General features: G+C 41.3%; 1 protein-coding gene across 2 annotated transcripts; it reads right to left on the reverse strand.

Annotated features, from left to right (window-relative positions):
• Positions 1-570: 570 nt before the first annotated feature.
• cbarpb (CACN subunit beta associated regulatory protein b) lies at positions 571-19088 on the reverse strand. Of its 2 annotated transcripts, none has more exons than XM_083558261.1 (10): positions 18833-19088; positions 16607-16679; positions 14206-14351; positions 12328-12407; positions 10976-11138; positions 9767-9938; positions 8647-8793; positions 8080-8314; positions 4813-4990; positions 571-4271 (listed from the first exon to the last, which is right to left on the reverse strand). In XM_083558261.1, the coding sequence occupies exons 1-10, from the start codon at positions 18841-18843 to the stop codon at positions 2801-2803; spliced, it is 2676 nt and encodes an 891-aa protein (XP_083414387.1). In that variant the 5' UTR covers positions 18844-19088; the 3' UTR covers positions 571-2800. The 2 variants fall into 2 exon arrangements, with proteins under 2 accessions (XP_083414387.1, XP_083414388.1); XM_083558262.1 differs by lacking the exon at positions 18833-19088 and adding an exon at positions 17368-17660.
• Positions 19089-19140: the final 52 nt, after the last annotated feature.

Here is a 19140-nt window from a genome sequence, read left to right on the forward strand (position 1 = left end):
TTCTGGTGAATCACGTGTCCAGCAGAGGTGAATCGAGACGCAACGCAGATCAAAGATTAAAGAGAGAATACATACAGAAATATTAATATCGTGCAGCGAACGTTATTATTTTATAAATCTGATTCTCCTGTAGAGCTCTGTGTCCATGGCAGGGTTTTAACAGGGTGCGACTTGAAGCGTATCGTGACTCATTCCCTTCTGAATGGAGAAACAGTTGTATAGGAGACGCCATTATTTGCGTTCTGGATTGATAGTCGTCCCCTGTGCAAGTGAAAGGCCCTCTCTGCTTGGTAACATCCAGGTTGCTATTGATTTAGCTTCATAATTACTGCACAGCCATTCTTTATTTAGTAGCCAGGTTGATATGAATATTTGATGTTCCCACAAGGAGCTTCGGCACCTTCTGGAGGTGGAAGGAAGAAAGGACGGCAGCTGTGATTAATAGTTACAGAGCACATGTGTGTGTACAGTGTGTATGAAGCCCTAATAGTGAATTATTACTCATGGTATTGACACGTTGTGCACAGTAAATAATGCATTGTTACAGAAAACCACACATAATGCAAAGAATTTTATTTTATTTTTTTCTTTATTGACTAAACATAAACCCAAACATTTTCCATCGATTGGTCCCTCAGGGCTTTGAGATTGAGGTAAACAAAAAATTGTTCTAAAAAATGTGTCATTCGACCTCTCATTTAAATATCGAGCAGTTATACAGAAATATGTTTTTCCATTTAATTACAGCGAGCAAAAAAGTTCTCCAGTGGAAATATATTAGCAAAGTAAAAACTTTATTTTTTTTTTCCCTGTGATGGACTTTTCCTTAGCAAAATCTCTTCCATGTTCATTGAGGCAGATTTCGAAACGAAATAGACTCCATAGAATATATTTCAAAACTATCTCAGAACTAATATGGTTCTGATTTGTTTTTATTTTTATGCTTCAAACAAATAAGCGTCCAATAATCATGATCTCATTTTGATGCTGAATTTCAGATCGGAATAAAAACAATCATCTTTACTAAAACGTTTTCATCTCATGCAAAACTATGCACAGTAATGCATCGATGCATTAAACAGGCTACTCGCTAGCACACGAAACATCACCCAAGCATCCGGCGGTTGCGTCTAGTGAAGACTGATCTAGAACCTGCGGTGAAAACAAAAGGAAACCGTTGTGCTTGTATACATCTCGAAAAAAGATTACGATGGAAACGATGCCGACGTTGAAATGGATGACGGATGGCATCGTATCGGTGGCAGGTGATGTTTTAAGCACGATTCTATCGAAGCTTTATCTGGCGTATTAGCAATCCTGAGCGAGATTAAGCATGCAGCGCTACCCAACATATCGTTCTTTCATTTATATACATCATTGTAGCTCATTTTATACACCTTCCCCCCAGCTAAAGGTCGTTTTATTCTCTCCTTAGATAACGAAAATAAAAAAGCTGAGCCGAATCCTGCTCTCAATGGAATCATTTAGGATCTATGATGTACAGGGAGAATAATCTGCTCTGCCACACAATCCACAAATGGCGTTCACAAACAAAGGCTGCTAATCGCATCTACTCTTCCCATGAATCCTTTAATTGGAATTTCTGCCTCTTGATTGGTTGATATTGACGAGAGTTTTGGCGTTGGTTGCAGGATCCGGTCACACGGGGATGTTCGGGATCGATGTATAACGACCCCTTTTTACAATTCCTTTCTCAACCCTGGACGAGCGGCTCGCATTCGTCATCTTCACATGAAAAAGAAAAGCTAATGAACACAGTCGGTCTGTGACGAGCGTACAAAAAGCATCATGCCTGGCTCGTCTAATCTATTAAACACAAGCGACTCTGGAGACACGATGAAGTGCTTGTTTTAAGCCTTATTTAAACCCTATCGCTATTTTTTTCTTTACTTTTTTCAATTATAACCTAATAATTAGCTTTCCTGACCTAATGATTTGGCACCTACAGTCTAAAAAAACATACCAAAATCCATTTGCTTTCTTTAGAAACGTAAAAAAAAACACATCAAACATTAAAGCAATAATAAATATTATGGTTAAGAACAAAAAAGCTCATAACATTACATGTATTGCACTAAAAAAAGGGCAGTTTTTTTCCATACCAGCAGTTCTAGTAGGAACCACACTACATTATGACAAGGACACTTAATGAGGAACACTGTGGCTGAAATTATGAAAAGTGCATACACGGATTATCATAGTGCAACATACACAGCTCATTCAACATCATCATTATTCAGACGTGATTAAAGCCAAGCAGAGAGAATAGAAAGGCTAGAAAGAGTTGAAACAGAGGAACTGAATCTATTACACACATTAAATCAGAGAAGGATTACATCATGGATTAGTGCTCTCTAAGGAGTGTAGTGTCCGAAAAGGAAAGGAGGCTGAATCACAAGCGTGGAGAAACATGGCAAATCAGAGCCAAAGGACATTAACAGCAAGTCTAGTAGCACCCAATTTCACAGTGGATTACCTAGTGCAGAGAATATATTGGCTTTTGAACTCTACAGATAACTAAATGGAGCCTGAATAAAGCAATATACCATACAGACACTGTTCCAAAATGATTTAATGCCATGTCAGATGTGAGGTAAGGGTCTTAATCTCCACTTACTTAACACTGGAGATGATATAGAATGAAGTTCCCCGACTCTTTGTGTCCTCCTGCTGTGATTCTAGCCCTAAAACGACAACATTCCAGATGTCTAAGGGGTAATTTCTACAAGCCCTGTTGAGATATCAGCATAGAGTTGGTAGGGATAAGTGGAGCCATGTGCTACACTGGGCTGTGGTCGGGTGAGGCATGCGTGGCTGTCAGCAAACACTCAGGTTGCTCCTTGGTCCTGCGTAAATCAGAATACAGACGCTCTTCAAGGGTCACGGACAGTTTATCGCTCAGCTCTGTTGTGATTGTCTGAGGGCCGTACCCGGTTTCAGATAACGGTGGGGGTGAAAGCCCGTTTGTCGGCTCATGAGACTGGACTGTGTGCCCGGACTCTTCTGCAATATCTTCTGGTTGCCCTGGAGAACTATCAGCCACTGAAGGGAGTTTTAAGGGTGCAAGTTCTGCCTTTTCCTTCAAATCTACACTAGGGTCAGTACTGGAAGGGTGCTGTGTGTGCTTATCCTTTGGAGATGCAAGACTCTTATCCACCACTCCCAAGCGCTGACTTGCCTTAGGCATCTTTACAAGGTTGGCAGTTCCATCACTGTTCTCCTCATCTGGACCGCTGACAATTCGAGGAAGTTTGCTTTGGTAGCTACTTTCCAAAGGGTAGTTAACGGTCTCTCCACGGCGAAGCGGAGTGCGATAACGGTCAAAGGACGAGTGGAAGCGCTGGCCAGGATCACTGTACTGCTTCGAGCGCTGCCACTGTTTGCGTAGGTGCACACGAGAGCGGTGCTTAGAGTGCACCGGTGACTCCTGCTGATCAAACTGGGGATCATGGCGCAGAAATTCATGAAAAAGTGCATCTGTTTTCTCGTCTATGCTGTAGTCCCGGAAAGACAAGGCTGGCACACGAGACTGAGTGTCAGACTGTGTGAACATCTGCCCATAAGGTGACCACACCAAAGCACCCTCTTCCAGTTCTATCACAGCATCACCACCTTCACTGGCTCCCCCAGGTTCCTCTTCAAGTTCTTCATCCAAGATATCTGTGTCAAAACTTTCAGACACCGTTCCTCTATATCCAGAGCTGGTGAAGAATTGTCTCCGTTCCATGGCAGGTCCCAAATCCTCCTTGCTACCACTGCTGCTCCGGAACAGCCGCACTTCATCAAGAGCGCGAGAAGGAGCATCTATAGATGCATAGCCACTATCCATTTGCAGAAGCTTCCGGGTACCCGATTCATCGCTTCCTCTTTCAGAGTCCACACTGTCCTGTTTCCTTCTTTTCTCCAGACCATCATCACCAGGAAACTCTGCATCTCCTTCTATTCCATCCCCAATGTCCTGAGAGGGGTACCTGGGCAACCCACCCTTCTCCATCCTAAGCCTTAGCGAAGACACGCTGTCTGCATCACTATGCACTGAGTCTTTGTCATTGTTGCTGCTCTGGTCGGAGATGTACTGTTCCAGAGAGGCACGCAAGGTCCAGATGTCACGATAAAGAGTCTGGTGGTCTGTGCTCTCCCGATGACAGCCCATGCCAGGAGCCTCGTCTTTGGGCTCAGTGCTGAGACCGATCACACCAGGCCCCAATGCTCTGCTGCAGCTTGGCTCCACCATCACCTCCACCTCTAACCTGCAAAGAGCAATGCATAAAGCACGTCAAAACACAATCACACACTTGACGCACACAGTGTGATGGGAACTTGCACAAATCCTGGTGAATCGTTGGTGTGTAAATACTGTCCTTCAGACAGCCATAAAAGAGATTCAAGCAGATGTTACTGAGAAAGCACAGATGGTGTACCGTAGTATGGCAGGCATTTTGTTTAATATGAGAAGAATACTGAACTGGTGGTGAATAACCAGCAGTCTCACAAAGTGTAAATGTTAAAGCAGTGATGAAGCTTATGAAATCATCACCTATGAAACCTATGACATGGACTAAGCAATGGCACACATCCCTAGTAACTATGGTTATTTCAGAATTCAGGAGGCGTTTTCCCAGCATTTCTAATCTTCAAAAGACTAACTGGCCCATCTTCTAAACATCATAGGTGCCAGCAAGGTCAGCGTGCTCTTCTAAGCCTCACTGACATTGCTCCAGCATGGAATGGCTTGTGCAGAAGAGATGGATGGTTGCTGCAGCAGACAGATGGGGAGGGAATTAAAAATACCTGCCAAGGGACGGTGGGGGTGTGGATGGGGGGGAAAGGAGACGTGGCGGGCAGTAAGCCACATCTTTGGTGCGGGCGATGTACTGGATGAGGTCGATGTGGTGGGCACCGTTCTCCTCCTGGTCCATGCTTTCACTGGCTGCTCGCTGCCTCTGGAATGGCCTCCGTTTAGGGGAGCCTGCTTGACAGAGTGCATGTCATCAACACATACCACAGGTCCTTTTATATCTAATCTGTTTACTACACTCTTGTTTCATTATTCACTTTGTCTATAACCTTTCTATTTTCTCGTGTTGTTTTGGAGAACATTAAATAATTATTAGCTCCAGGCAGCTCATTAGTGGCTGAACATATAATACATTTTCTTTATTCTTTATATTTGACTGAGTAAAATCAATCTCTCTAAAAATCCACTTCTCTCTCTCTAACTGTTGAGGGAGTGCTAAGGGAGATGCTGTCTCATTGTCATGGTGTCATAGGAAAGTGGTAGCTTGGTGAATAGAATGTAGGAAACCAGGGCGAGTGTGAAAGCATTCACTCCGCCGCCTGAAGCAGTGGTGGTGTTTCCAACTAAACAAAAAAGCCTTTCTGTCTGCTTCTGCTAAACGAGTCATGATTCCCAATAAACCCTGTTCCTTCAAGATGAGGTGATTGTGATAGAGTTGGCTGACTTTAAAATTTGACTCGACTCTAAAGCCAGGACACACCTAGCTGAAGGTCGGGCATTGGGTGATGAGGTGTTTTTGAGTGTCAGTCGGCTTTAGTTTTTGTTTGGTCTGTTCTGCACTGTTGGCTCCAGTCAGATGGCGTCATTTTTGCCCGATTCGGCATGTCCAATTGAAAGCGGAGCTCGTCGGCGAGAAAGAGATCTCAATTGGCTGTTCAGCTTAGCGTAAACAGGAAAGCACAGACACTTGTCTTTCCTGCCACTTGTCTTGTCACCTCATTAACCAGAGAATTATTTTAATAATATTATGTCTTTGTGTAATCAAGACATCGAAAATCAGCAAATCACCATGACCAAGGGCTGACAGCGCCAGTGACATTTGCAGCTTAGCAGACATGATAAAAAATGTATGTATATATATATATATATATATATATATATATATATATATATATATATATATATATATATATATATTCACAATATACAATATGTATATTTACTGTTCGAGCTCCACCTGTTTTCCTGTTTGGATTCTGAATACAGACTACTGCCACCTGCTGGTATGGAAGAGTAATGTTCTGTCATGAAAGCACATAATGTACGCGCTGTCAACTGGAGTCTGTCCGTGGTCTCCTAGTGAAACTTTTTTTCACTAATGTAAGCAATGCGATACGAGATAGCATTTACACTGTGTTTCTACCAAAGACCTTCTGAGATATTTCAAACGTGGAGATTTCATAATCAAAAGTTTGTTCACCCGCACAAAGTCATGCAGGCAAACAAGCTCAGAGAGCAACTCAGTCGGGTTACAGCAGCAGCAAGAGATAGAGAAGGTCAGTAAAAATCACTAGAGTTAAACTTAAACTTAATTCAACCATCTTGGATAAAACTAATGCTAATAATCATGGCTGCTACCATGATCATCCCAGACACTGGAGATGCTACTGATGCTTGCGCTAGCAGTATGATCTCCATGACAGCACTGACCCTGTAATATAGCGGAAAAAAATAAACACAGAACCCATACAGGAACACAGTGAGACCATGAAACACTGCCAAATAAAGCTGATTTGAAAAAAGGGCAAGAGAAAAGGACATGGAACTGTTTAAACAGTGACAGCAGTCTGAACACAAGGGAATTTTTCTTTTTAATAAAACTTAAATTTGCAGAACTGATGCATTAAAGGTGTTTTAACAGTCAAGTTTCTCTTTTACTCAGTTTAGCCAGAAGCAAGACTGCTGGCTCGACCCCTGAAGGAAGTCATCTAGCCATCTGGCTCCATCTGAAGCCACTCCCTCTTACTCTCTATCTTTTTAACACATACACACTCACACACACATTAGTCAGACAGTGACTATTGACTTTTTACTTGAAAATGTTAGTGTGGTGTTTTAAATATATTTACTGCTTTTGGATTAAAAAGCCCTTATCCAGAACCTACAGCCATTTTTCTTCATACAACTGAGCAGTTATGTGGTTAAGGGCCTTGCTTCAGGGCCCAGCAATGGTACTTTTACTGGTGCTTGAATTTGAACTCATGACCTTCTGATCACCTTAACCACTGAGCTACTTTTCTATATGCAATGTGGCCTAATGCAAAAAGGACGTGTTTTGTCTCTCTTACAATCGCTGCGTTGTGATAACGACAGTTTTTTTATTATTAGGATTAGATGATGTAGATAATGTATTCACCATACAAGTTTCTAAGAACAAACTCCTTTTACAATAGAAACAATAATGTATTAGAGCGAGTGCATAAAATTTTAACCTGTCAGAACTTCTGTTACTGTTTATAAATTAGATGTTAGAACACCTTCAGATCTGAGAATTTCACATCACTGTGGTATAAAAGAGATTAATATAGCGATTACAGTAACTACTTTAGATAATACATGATCATTTACATGAATGAGGTGGTATCAAAAAGTTTGGAGTTTTCAAGAAAGTACTTTATTTATCTATGTTTCCACATGATCACCTTTAAAATAGTCCCCTTGCACAGTAATACAGCTCCCAGTGCTCTCCTGGAACGTGCCTTGGAAGTCTCCTTCTCGAAGCATGTCAAGCACATTCTGTGATTCGTGCTGAAGCTCCACAACAGTGTCAAAAAACGACGAGCTGGATCTTCATCTTCACAAAGAGCCTGAAGTACACAGGAGCTACTTTGGCGAGTGGGGTGGGATTCGGAAGTGAGATCATGTGGATCATGTTCTGGCGAGAAACTCACGTGTGAGGAGCTCAGTGACAGGGTGCGCACATGGTCAGAATAGCAGACGTGGTAACGCACATGGTTAGAACAGCACCGGTTGAACAGCTACCGATGTATGCTGGATGATGTCTTATTACACAATGACTTTTGAAGGTCGGTGCTATCTGTGACTGTGCATGCAGCCTTGTGCTGCCTCTGTTGGCATGTTATCAAACTTGTATCGAAAACGTTTTGGTACCACCTCGTATAACTATCAATGTAGCTACAGTATGTATGATTATACACTTGACCCAAGGTTTATTGCTTGCTGCTCCGAAACAATGAAAACCAATACAAGTATTTAAATAAATACCCTCATTTATACCTTGTGTTCAATTCCAATCTTACCTCTGGTGTCCAGGCTGGAGGCCCTCTGGTTGGTGTCAAACTTCCATCTTTTAATCTTAAGATAAGGACTGGCTCCCTCCAGACTGGCGTGACGTCTCAGCTTTGTGAAGAAATGCAATACCGGGCCCTGAGGGATGCCACTTGAAGAGGAGACACCAGAGGCTGAAGCGAGTGCCACCTCTCGCCCAGTGCCTGGGCTGCCCCCGTTTCTCAGGCTTGGTCCTCTAATGTCCATCTGAAGGAGAAAATTAACAACAATGCTAAATGTCATTTTCACAGTTGTTTCCTTATTTTGTTATGTATAAACATTTCAGACTTGTTCTTGTCCTGTTGGTGTTAATGAAAGCTATAGTTGTGTGTCTGTGACCTTGTGTTAAGCCACGTGACCTAGTGTTTAAATGGTTAAGGCATTAGAATTTGGTTTAGAAGGTCATGAGTTCAAATCCCTGCCACTCCCAGGCCCATGAGCAAGGCCCTTAACCCCATATCTGCTCAATTGTATGAAGTAGATAAATGCAAGTCATTCTGGATCGGGACAAATGCTGTAAATGTAAATGTTTATATTACCAGGCTGGGTCTTGGAGGTTCTGGACTGGGAGATGGTGGGCTTTCACAGAAGCTGGTATCCACAGTGGAGTTGAGGGAATCACCTGGCAGAGCTGAACTGGGACTTAGGCTACTAAGAGCAGTTTGTGGCAGTGGACACATTGGAGGCTGAGAGCAGACAAAAAACATGGCAGAATTGCCGTTCACACCAAGATGAAGCTCAAAAAATGTTCCACTCACATTGTGTACCTAAGGCACTAATTTACACCAGCAACATTTGGCCTGGATTCTCGCATTTATATATATGAGGTGGTATCAGACATTTTCGAGACTAGTTTTTTGCGACAGAGGCAGCACAAGGCTGCACGCACAGTCACAGGGAGCACCGACCTTCAAAAGTCATTGTGTCAAAAGACATCGTCTTCTGTACATCGGTAGCTGTGAAACTGGTGCTATTCTGACCACCTACAAACCCTGACACTGAGCTTCTCACAAGTGAGTTTCTCTCTCCGGAAACAACATGATCTCACTTCTGCACCTACCCTACTCGCCAGATTTGGCTCCAGTGGACTTCTTCCTCTTTCTGAAAATAAAAATCCAGCTCAAAGGTTTCTGTTTTGACACCTTTACAGAGATCGAGCTTAAATCGCAGAAGGTGCTTGACACACGTCAGAACGAAGACTTCCATGGCACTTCCAGAAGTGGCAGGAATGCTGGGAGCGCTGCATTGCTGTTCATTGGCACTATTTTAAAGGTGATAGTGTGTAGATATAGATAAAAATTAGAGCAAGTCTCAAAATCTTTTGATACCACCTCATATATCTACTCCAAGAACCTTAGTAATGAAATGCCAGGAATGTTCCAGTGTGTCCCTATCTATTCCATCTCAGTTATTGGAAAAGTTTAGATATTTGGTACATATAATAGTGGGGTCATAATCATGAGGGGCCCATACAGAAATGCATACACATTCACACATTTGTTCACACCCGGGCCGATTAATCTAAGCTACTCCACCTCAGACAATCACCCATGTTCAAGAACCAGGGATCCTGGATCTGTGATGATACCCTCCACCTGACCTTACCCCATCATATGGTTTCATATGGCATACATCATATCGAATCCTGCTATGTGTCACCTGGAAGATGGAGAGGCTGGATTTAGCGACAGGCCGTGTTGTCATGGCAATGTTGTTCTCCGATGACTCACACTCGTGGATGGTGACGATCTTCAGGGCTGCCGGCGGGAGGTGAAGGTGTGTGAGTCTGGCGTTCTTCAGGTGATGGAAATCGCCCTCAGTGAGTGTGTACCTGAGGGCAGAAAGCCAGAGGGAAGCTGAGATGTAAAAACGAAATTAACTGACTGTTTCCAAATATACAGAAGAAACGATCCAGAAAATGAATGCTTGAGAAAAATAGTAATTTGATTGTGTGGGTGTTTGTTTTATATGCTGTAGTCTGCACGGTGATTCGTATATTACACATCTGCTACAGTAATACAGACTGCCACACAGAATACACACACATTTACATATATACCAGTAAATGATAAACACATTCAAGTATATTATTCAGAGTGAACAGACATGTTGCAAACAGATGGAAATGCAGATACTAAAATGCATTGTATCTAAGATGCATTGTATCTTCAAATGCGCTATGAAGAAGGGCTTTCCAGTTATTCAAGGTCTGATCTCCAATTAAAAAGTATTGGGAAACCTGATTTTTTCCAGAGATACATGGTTTTTCAGCACAGTGTGGAGGCACACAATTGTTGCGGACATCTTTGGATGAAGGAGAATGAATCTTTCCCTTATTCGAAACTAGGAGACCTGAACATGTTCCAGCATGACAATGCCAGCTCCATGAAGATCTGATTTCCATGAGTTGGAGTGGAAGCTATTCAGTGGAGCTCTTAACCCTATTGAACACCTTTGAGATGAATGTGAACGCTGACTGCACCCCAGGCCTCCTCACCTTCTCATGTACATCAGCACCTACAAAATGTAGTGGAACATCCTCTTTAAAATGGTGGAGCTTTTTTGAAGAGCAAATGGTGATTCATTTGTGGAATTTGATGTTCAGAAAAAAAATACGAGGTGCTTTTAAAAAGTTTTTGAGGCTAGTTTTGTAACACGCCAACAGATGGCAGCACGAGGCTGCATGCACAGTCACAGGGAGCACCAAACTTTCTAATTCAGTGTACCCAAAAACATTATCCTGTGTACATCTGGGGCTGTGCAACTGCTGCTATTCTGTATTCTGTATTCTTGCCAGATTTGGCCATATAGTGTGTGTATGTACAGAGTAAAAGAGATAGTTAAAGTGAGTGTGAGCAGGTTATTGACCTTCTGCCTTTCTCTTGTGCCTTTTTGCTGTGGTCGAAGAGGGCAGCCTCGTTGAAGGACACACGCCGACCCGTGCTTCCCGTGGACAGGAAGCGCTCGGTCTCCATGTCGTGGGAGCTGGCTGCCGACAAACACTCTGACTCATCCACACGGATTGTGATTTCTGCACGGGGGGAAAACAAATATACCCGCTGCATGAAACCAGAATGGTGTGGAACTGAATGCAAAAAATGCGCTCGTGTGCTGTTTTAATAGAAATCCAAGCCTGAGGGGAAGTTCAATAAGATCTGTGTGTTGTATAACAGCAACATTATGATGATGAATGCATGTTTTTTTTCTTTCATTTTGGTTCCAGACTATTTATGGATATTTGATAAACTTCTATTACAACCTAACAATACGGTTCGTGCGTGTGCAAACATATTGCTAATTTGGTTGGTTGTTAAGCAGTAGATTCCTGTCCAATAATAATATCTATCTGCCATCAAGTCAAGATTTGACATTTTTTCGTAATGTCTGACTGAAAAATCATTTCAACTAAATAAATGGAACATATACAAGGATTGTAATTTCTTATAGCACATCGCAGCTGAACACTTAATTCCTAATGGTCAAAAAGTCATGATTTGTTGATGATATGGACTCTAAGGATTCTAAAGAAAAACTAATCTATTCACGACTTACAATCTTATTTTAAGCCATAAAAATCTTATTAATCTTGTTTTAAGAAGAAAATATTATCCAAGAGCAGATTGTGTAAAATTGATTGTTTTAAGGTTGTTTATTGGTTCGTAACTGAGATTAATTAATTCATTTTAGTTCATTATTATTATTTATTCCAGATGCTTGTTTTATGTCGACAACACGATTATTTACAATCTAATCATAAATGATAAAAGTCTGCAGTATGAAGTCACCACACACTTTCCAAACATTATCCAGTCTGGTTTATTATTTATTCTTTTGAACTTTGTTCTTTATATCAAGTATTTATGGCTTTTTATTACAGTGAGTTTTTCTGTAGTTTGATTTCAGTTTCTCATGTTGAAGATCTTTCAGTGTTCAGTAACAACAAAATACATTCAGTAATGTTTAATGCTGCAATTAGTTTGTTTTTTGAGAAGGTAATAATTTCGCTTTGTTACTGTGTGTTACAAGTCAGTCTTCATTAGAATAAATAATTGTTTACAAAATGCATGAATTTTAATAGTGATCTTGTTTTTAGTTTCAATGCTTTGTCTCAGTTTAAGACAGAATATATAATGATGACGATTCTAATTTTAAAAGGAAAAACTGATGGGAAAATTTTAAGCATTTGTGTTTTGGGGGAAAAAACAAAGCTGTACTGTTACCATGCATCGGCTGTGTTTCTTCGATATACGAGGTGGACGTCTTCTCCAGATCATCGCTACGCCTGTAGCAAGGAATGAACCTAAATACAGACAAGTAAAAAAATCAAGGGGGGAAAATTTATAGCTCAATATTTATTATCATCATCATAACACGTCCAAATGACAAATCAAATGAGTCCACAGTGCTCTGTGTATAAATACGCTGATTACAGGAGACAGTTTGCCTGTCCATATGGGAGCATGTGGCAGTGAGAAATAAACTGGGGGTGCTTTTCCAGCCAGACGTTCTGACTTCTAAGTGTGTGTGTGTGTGTGTGTGTGTGTGTGTGTGTGTGTGTGTGTGTGTGTGTGTGTGTGTGTGTGTGGGTGTGTGTGTGTGTGAGAGAGAGAGAGATAGAAAGAGAGAGAGAGAGAGAGAGAGAGAGAGAGAGAGAGAGAGAGAGAGAGAGAGAGAGAGAGAGAGAGAGAGAGAGAAAGGAAAAGAGCGAGCGTCAGTCAGAGCGTATACTTGATGTGCTGGGAGAGATTAATCATGGCTGATAGCTGCTATGAGATCTCATTAGTTTCATCTTTTGTGGGAGACTGCAGTGCAGGCACAGTTAGTACCTCTCAAATGTCACACACACACACACACACACACACACACACACACACACACACACACACACACACACACACACACACACACACACACACACCTCTGGTGTTCTCACATAGGGAATTGGGTAGAATTGTGAATATGAAACTGCAGGAGCATTGGTGTAACCGTGAGGTACAAATATCACAGCTGTGTCTCAGACACTACACGATCTGGGAAAACAAAAAACCCTAACATCTGGCCTTGACAGGCCGGCGTTCCATCGAGTGAAAAAGGAGAAAAAATGTCATTCTGTTGCTCATATAACCTTCACCATTGTGCTCTTTCACTTAACACATTGTTCCTGCCTTCTTTGCCGCTATTGTCTGCATTGCCTCTGTTTGCTTGGCTGTCATAGGCATGTATTTATGTCATATGTCCAGGCATGTCGTCTCCATACAACTGTGAGGTCAAACGAGCTCTGAAGGGAGGTGGGAGTTTAGTGGTTAAAGCATTGGACTTTGCCTACAAAGATCAGGAGTTCAAATCCCACCCACACCAAGCTACCACTCATGGGCCCCTGAGAAAGGCCCTTACCCCCATAGCTGCTCAGTTGTATTAATACAAAATCCCATAAATGCAAATCTGAAATCATCCTCCAGCTTCTTCTCTCAATTCATCTACATTTGGTTGACGCCCTTATCCAGAGCGACTTTTATTATCAATGATCAATTATCTGATTTATACAACTAAGCAGTTCAGGATTAAGGGCCTTACTCAAGGGCCAAGCAGTGTCAGCTTGTAGTGGTGGGATTTTAACTCACAACCTACAGAGCCAAAGTCCAATGCCTTGACCATTGAACTCCCACCTCCTTGTATGTACATTTATGACATTTGGAAGACGCCTTTACATGGCGCGACTTACACTTATCTCATTCATACAACTAAACAGTTGGGAGGTAAGGGCCTTGCTCAAGGGCCCAGCTTGGTCTTGGTGGGATTTTAACTCACAACCTTCTAAACAGAAGTCCAACATCGTAACCAAGTGGTTAATGAGTGGTAGCTCAGTGGTTATTGCTCAGAAAGACAGAGGTTCCAGCCTTCAGCCAGCGTTAAAGCATTCCGGTGGTTGTTTGACAGTAATCAGAGTCAGAAGGACTCAAAAAAGTAGTAATTTTGAAATAAAATGAAACTGCAATTGAAGTTGGTTGAGATGTTTCTGTTGTGATGGTGGATTATTCCAATATTTAACTGTCGATTACATGTTTGTATTTGTAGATATGAGAGGCTTTTTGTCTCACCGAGCATAGCTCCGGTCTCCCTCGCAACAGCGGCGACAGGCAATTATCAGGACAGACAGGAGGACGAGCGTCACCGCCAGGAAGATGGACAACAGAACAAGTTGGAGGACGTAGCCATCCTGCACCCCGCTCTCCTCAGGGAGGTCCTGGGTGAACACCACAGAGAGAAATCTAATCAAGTTCCTCTAAACACATGCACATGATACATTAAAGTATGGTACCAACAGCTAAGCACAGGACATGGATCCGGAACGATCTTGCTAGTATCAAACTTTGAAAAAAATGTACAAAAGGAATTGGGATCCAGCTGTTGATGACTCTCAAAAGTACAGATGTAAATAACACTATACAATAAAATTAGACTATAGAAGACAAAAAGACTATACGAGACAATACAAGTTAATACAGACAATAGAAGACAATGTAAACAACACGAGTATTAAATAGAAGTTGCTGAGAGTTTGCATGGAAGCAGATCACTTCTGCAGCATGTGGAGTTCTTATCTCCCTGCATGTGAGTGGGTGGAGAGGGTGAGGAGGACACAGGTGCATGTGGAGTTAAGTGCAGTGTTCGCTGCTCTGGAGGACGAGGGAGCTTTTGTGAAGATTCATTGGCGCAGACCTGAGCACAATAGACACAAGTTTCTCTTTTCTCAAAGGGATCAAAGAAAAGAAGCTGTCATCTTCACCTTTTAAAGCTAAATAAAAAATCAGCCAACGAAATGCACGAGAACTGGAAAAAGAAATGGTTCTTCTTGCTTCACATACGGTATAACACCTTTCAACTCCCCCTCCTACTCCTCTTTTCAGTTTCATAGCACAATATGTCCTTGATAACTTAGCAACTGAATGTGTTACATAGATATCAGGCATAGAGAGCCATGAATAACAGTATTTATAATGAAAGATGTTCAACAACAACATCTAAAACATCTACATCTTTTACATCTTCTATGACCAGAACAGATCCCACCCTGAACTAGGCTCAAGCCATTTACATTGGTCCAGGATGGATCTGTAAAGATCAGTGGATAAAGATCTGTCTGATGCCTGATTCCTGTGCTTATATTCTGAAATTATCCAAATAAAAATCAAGTTATAATGATGCCAAAGGAATGTTTAAAATATGTATATACATGTGTCAGTCTGGAAAAACACAACGGAAGTTGCTGCCGCTCAATTCATGCATTCGATTTCTAACCAATAATTCACTGTGAAACCTTTGTTAAACAATAAACCGTATTCATGACCACATTTCGCATATCTTTTTATTTACTCTGCACTGGCTCCCAATCAAATCTCATATTGATTATAAAATACTACTGCTGGTGTATAAAACACTGAATGTTCTCGCTGAGCAAAATTCCGGTCCGTTAGGATCCTGCACACACAAATTGGTCAATAGGTGCAGGCTATTTGTTGGTACCTTAAATTATAAAGACTACAGCAGGGGCGGAGACTCGTCTAACAAAACCTCACAGTTATGTAACATCCTTCCACTTAAAGTTCAGGACTCAGAAACAATGTTCAAGTTCTCCATGATTCCTGACTTATGGATAGAGTTGGAGACCACACTCTCTCTCTCTCTCTCTCTCTCTCTCTCTCTCTCTCTCTCTCTCTCTCTCTGCAGCTGTTAACTGTTTAACATGTGAGTGGAAGATTAAACTTAGGAACTATGAAGATAATGGACAATGGTTTACCACCAATCTTGAGTCTCAATCAGTGAAAAGCTGATGACATTAACAATGTATAATTTTGAAGATGAAGATGAGGTTCCTTTTGGAATCCGGTTCCTCTCAAGGTTTCTTCTTAAATAATTTCAAGGAGTTGACCAGGCTACAGGTTGGTAAAAAGCTAGCAAAAATAAAATGATTAAAAATTTGTCATCTGAGAAAGAATTTCTTATCCATCGATTAAGTATTTGTTTAGTAGAAACATGATTTAAACCTCATCAATTCAATGGTCAGATCTCCTTCGCAAAACTGCTGAAAGATAGAAATAATTTAAACAAATAGGAAGAAAGTGTGTATTTGTGCTCTACTTGATCGGTACACATTGAAGTAACTAAACAGATTCCAGGTTAAACACAGCCCCTGATTTCCCTCGTTAATAAAATAATCCAGATGACGCCGGTAATTGAAGATGCAGCCTGCACATTACGTCGGCTCTGAAAGACAACTCCAATCTGAACAAACGGTATCTTGCAGGACTAATATGTTTACATCAGGCCATGAATTTGATTACAGAGGACACAGAACAGGATATTTTCTATTTGCATGTCTGAAGATGCTTCTAGAGAGAGAACGGGAGTGAATAAGAGGAAAACAGTAGAGGACGAAGACAGAGATTAACCCAATGACATGTCACTGAGAAAGAGACAGGAGGAGAGAGATGGACTTACTGTGGGGTTCTCGGTTAGGTTTTTCCAGACAGCAGACTCATTGCTCATGGTCCAGGTCGGCAGGTGCGTCCTCCTGAGAAACACACGACACTTTAAAGTCAGCGTTAACTTCAATCCAGGTTATAAAACATAATGCCAGAAAGAAATGGAAAGATTACTGACTTAACAGGTGACACGACTTGACACGCAAATATATACATGTACACTGAGTATAAACACTGCAATCTTTACAGCTGCCACCTTCTCAGAAGAATTACGCCAATTATTGTCACCAAAACAACCTTGATGGCAAGCAGGAACACTATAGTTCCCAATCTTTCAGGTCATCATGGATAATCAGAGATAAAGGTTAATGAGATATTACACATTACACACATGATGCATCACACATCGTTTCATAACGGACCTACAGGACTCATGGGTTTCACTATTATGACTCCAGCATGCAGGAATGTCCAAGGACATGCTTTCTTTCTAAAAACATATCGCTATGCATTATCACATACATAAAATCCAGGTTCTAACCCCCCAAACAAACTCTCACTACCCCCTGCCCTCTCTGATTCTTTATATTACAAGCCATATTATTTCCTGCAGCTGAGGCCCTGCAGCATGTGTTTCTTATCAGATAATAGCATTAATGCTGCAGCTTCTGCCTGAAACACAAACCTCTCTCTCTCTTGGTTTTGTTCTCTCTCCTTTTAGCTCTATAAAAAACATATATCAGATAGATACAACCACAAACACACAAATAATCTCACCTTGCAAGCACTTCCTCTCCCTCATACAGCAGGGAAAAGGCAACATGCAGAGCGGTGTGTGTGCACTCCCTGTTCTTTCACCGCTGAGATGATGTCTGTAGTCTGTGTGTGTGTGTGTGTGTGTGTGTGTGTGTGTGTGTGTGTGTGTGTGTGTGTGTGTGTGAATGTGCATGGAAGCAGCGTTCAGTGTGTGTCTCGCTGTAAAAAAGCTCTCGGATCCTGCTGCATACTTACCCTGTCCCTGCCCACCCACAGCCTCATAACAGCTCAACATTATCTCTCTCTCGCTCTCTTTCTCATATCCTTTTTCTCTCTCTCTCTCTCTCTCTCTCTCTCTCTCTCTCTCTCTCTCTCTCTCTCTCTCTCTCTCTCTCTCTCTCCCCCTCTCCCTCTCTCTCTCTCTCTCTCTCTCTCTCTCACACACACACACACACACACACACACACACACACACACTCACACATATGAAATGACTGAAGCTTTATTGCTTCACTACTGCCTGATACTCCACATCTAATCAAACAACATTATGTAACACATAAAAAAACAATGAAATGAAGTCCTGCACATTTTCCAGCAGTAATTAAAACCACAATGGTTAATAAATCCAAATGGGTTTCGGTTTTGGGGCAGAAACTATTTACTAAATGGATTTCATCCATCTTTGAATTCATTGAGCATAAAATTGTGTTTCCAAGTGTTGATTTTAAAGCTAAAATCCAAGCATAATAGATAGATAGATAGATAGATAGATAGATAGATAGATAGATAGATAGATAGATAGATAGATAGATAGATAGATAGATAGATAGATAGATAGAAAGAAAGAAAGAAAATAATAATAATAAAGTGTTAAAAATGTCAACAGAAGTGATCCATTAAAATATAAAGGCATTGCATATTCTTTATACAGATTGCGGTTGGGAATAAATAAATGAATACTATGACTACTAGGTAGAAGTCAGTGAGTGAAGTGTATAAACAGAAGTGTGTGTAATGATATTAGAGCTCATCAGAAGCATTTCATCCATCACACTGCTCCAGAGATTAAACTGTTCTTCTTATTATTGCAGTGCTGTGCATTTCTTGGCATTTAGGAATCTCCGAGTGATAGACTGTAGAGTTTTATTTCTCTAACACACCCAATATGAGTTTTATAATATATTTAACCTCATCCTGATTATTTAAACATTACTTTATACAGAAATCATAAATGCAGATCTCACAAAATCTTATTCATTGACTCTTAGATATGCATTAGCTTTTTAATATATATATATATATATATAATGTTTATGCATGAATTTTGAGATTATCCTCCCATTCATGGCTTGCACATAATTATGTATAACGTAAACATCTCAGTTTTTAGGAAACCTCCCATGAAACCTACCCAAGCTCTATTCAAATGCACAGAAAATAGAAATCCAGTCACTCAAAAAGAAACGCCTGTGCATGAGCTTACCTAGGTGTCATTTGCTGATTGACCCATGTAAAAGAAGATGAAGAAGGAGGAAAAGAAGAGGGAAAAATGCAAAGCCAGCGAGCTTCTCACGGCGCGTTTATTTCACTGTAAAGGCGTCAAGTGGATTTATGAATGAAATATGCCGGCTGGGGACACGCCCACTGTGGAAAGCACCGCGTGACGTAGAAGGAGAGAGAAGAAGAGGAGGATGGAGCTCCTTCACGAAGGCATAATTACATCTGCAGACACCCCCCCCACACACCCCCTTCCACGCACAGTCACCCACCTACACACACACACACACACAC

This window comes from Silurus aristotelis (genome assembly GCF_946808225.1).
Source record: "Silurus aristotelis genome assembly, chromosome: 13".
Taxonomy (NCBI): domain Eukaryota; kingdom Metazoa; phylum Chordata; class Actinopteri; order Siluriformes; family Siluridae; genus Silurus; species Silurus aristotelis.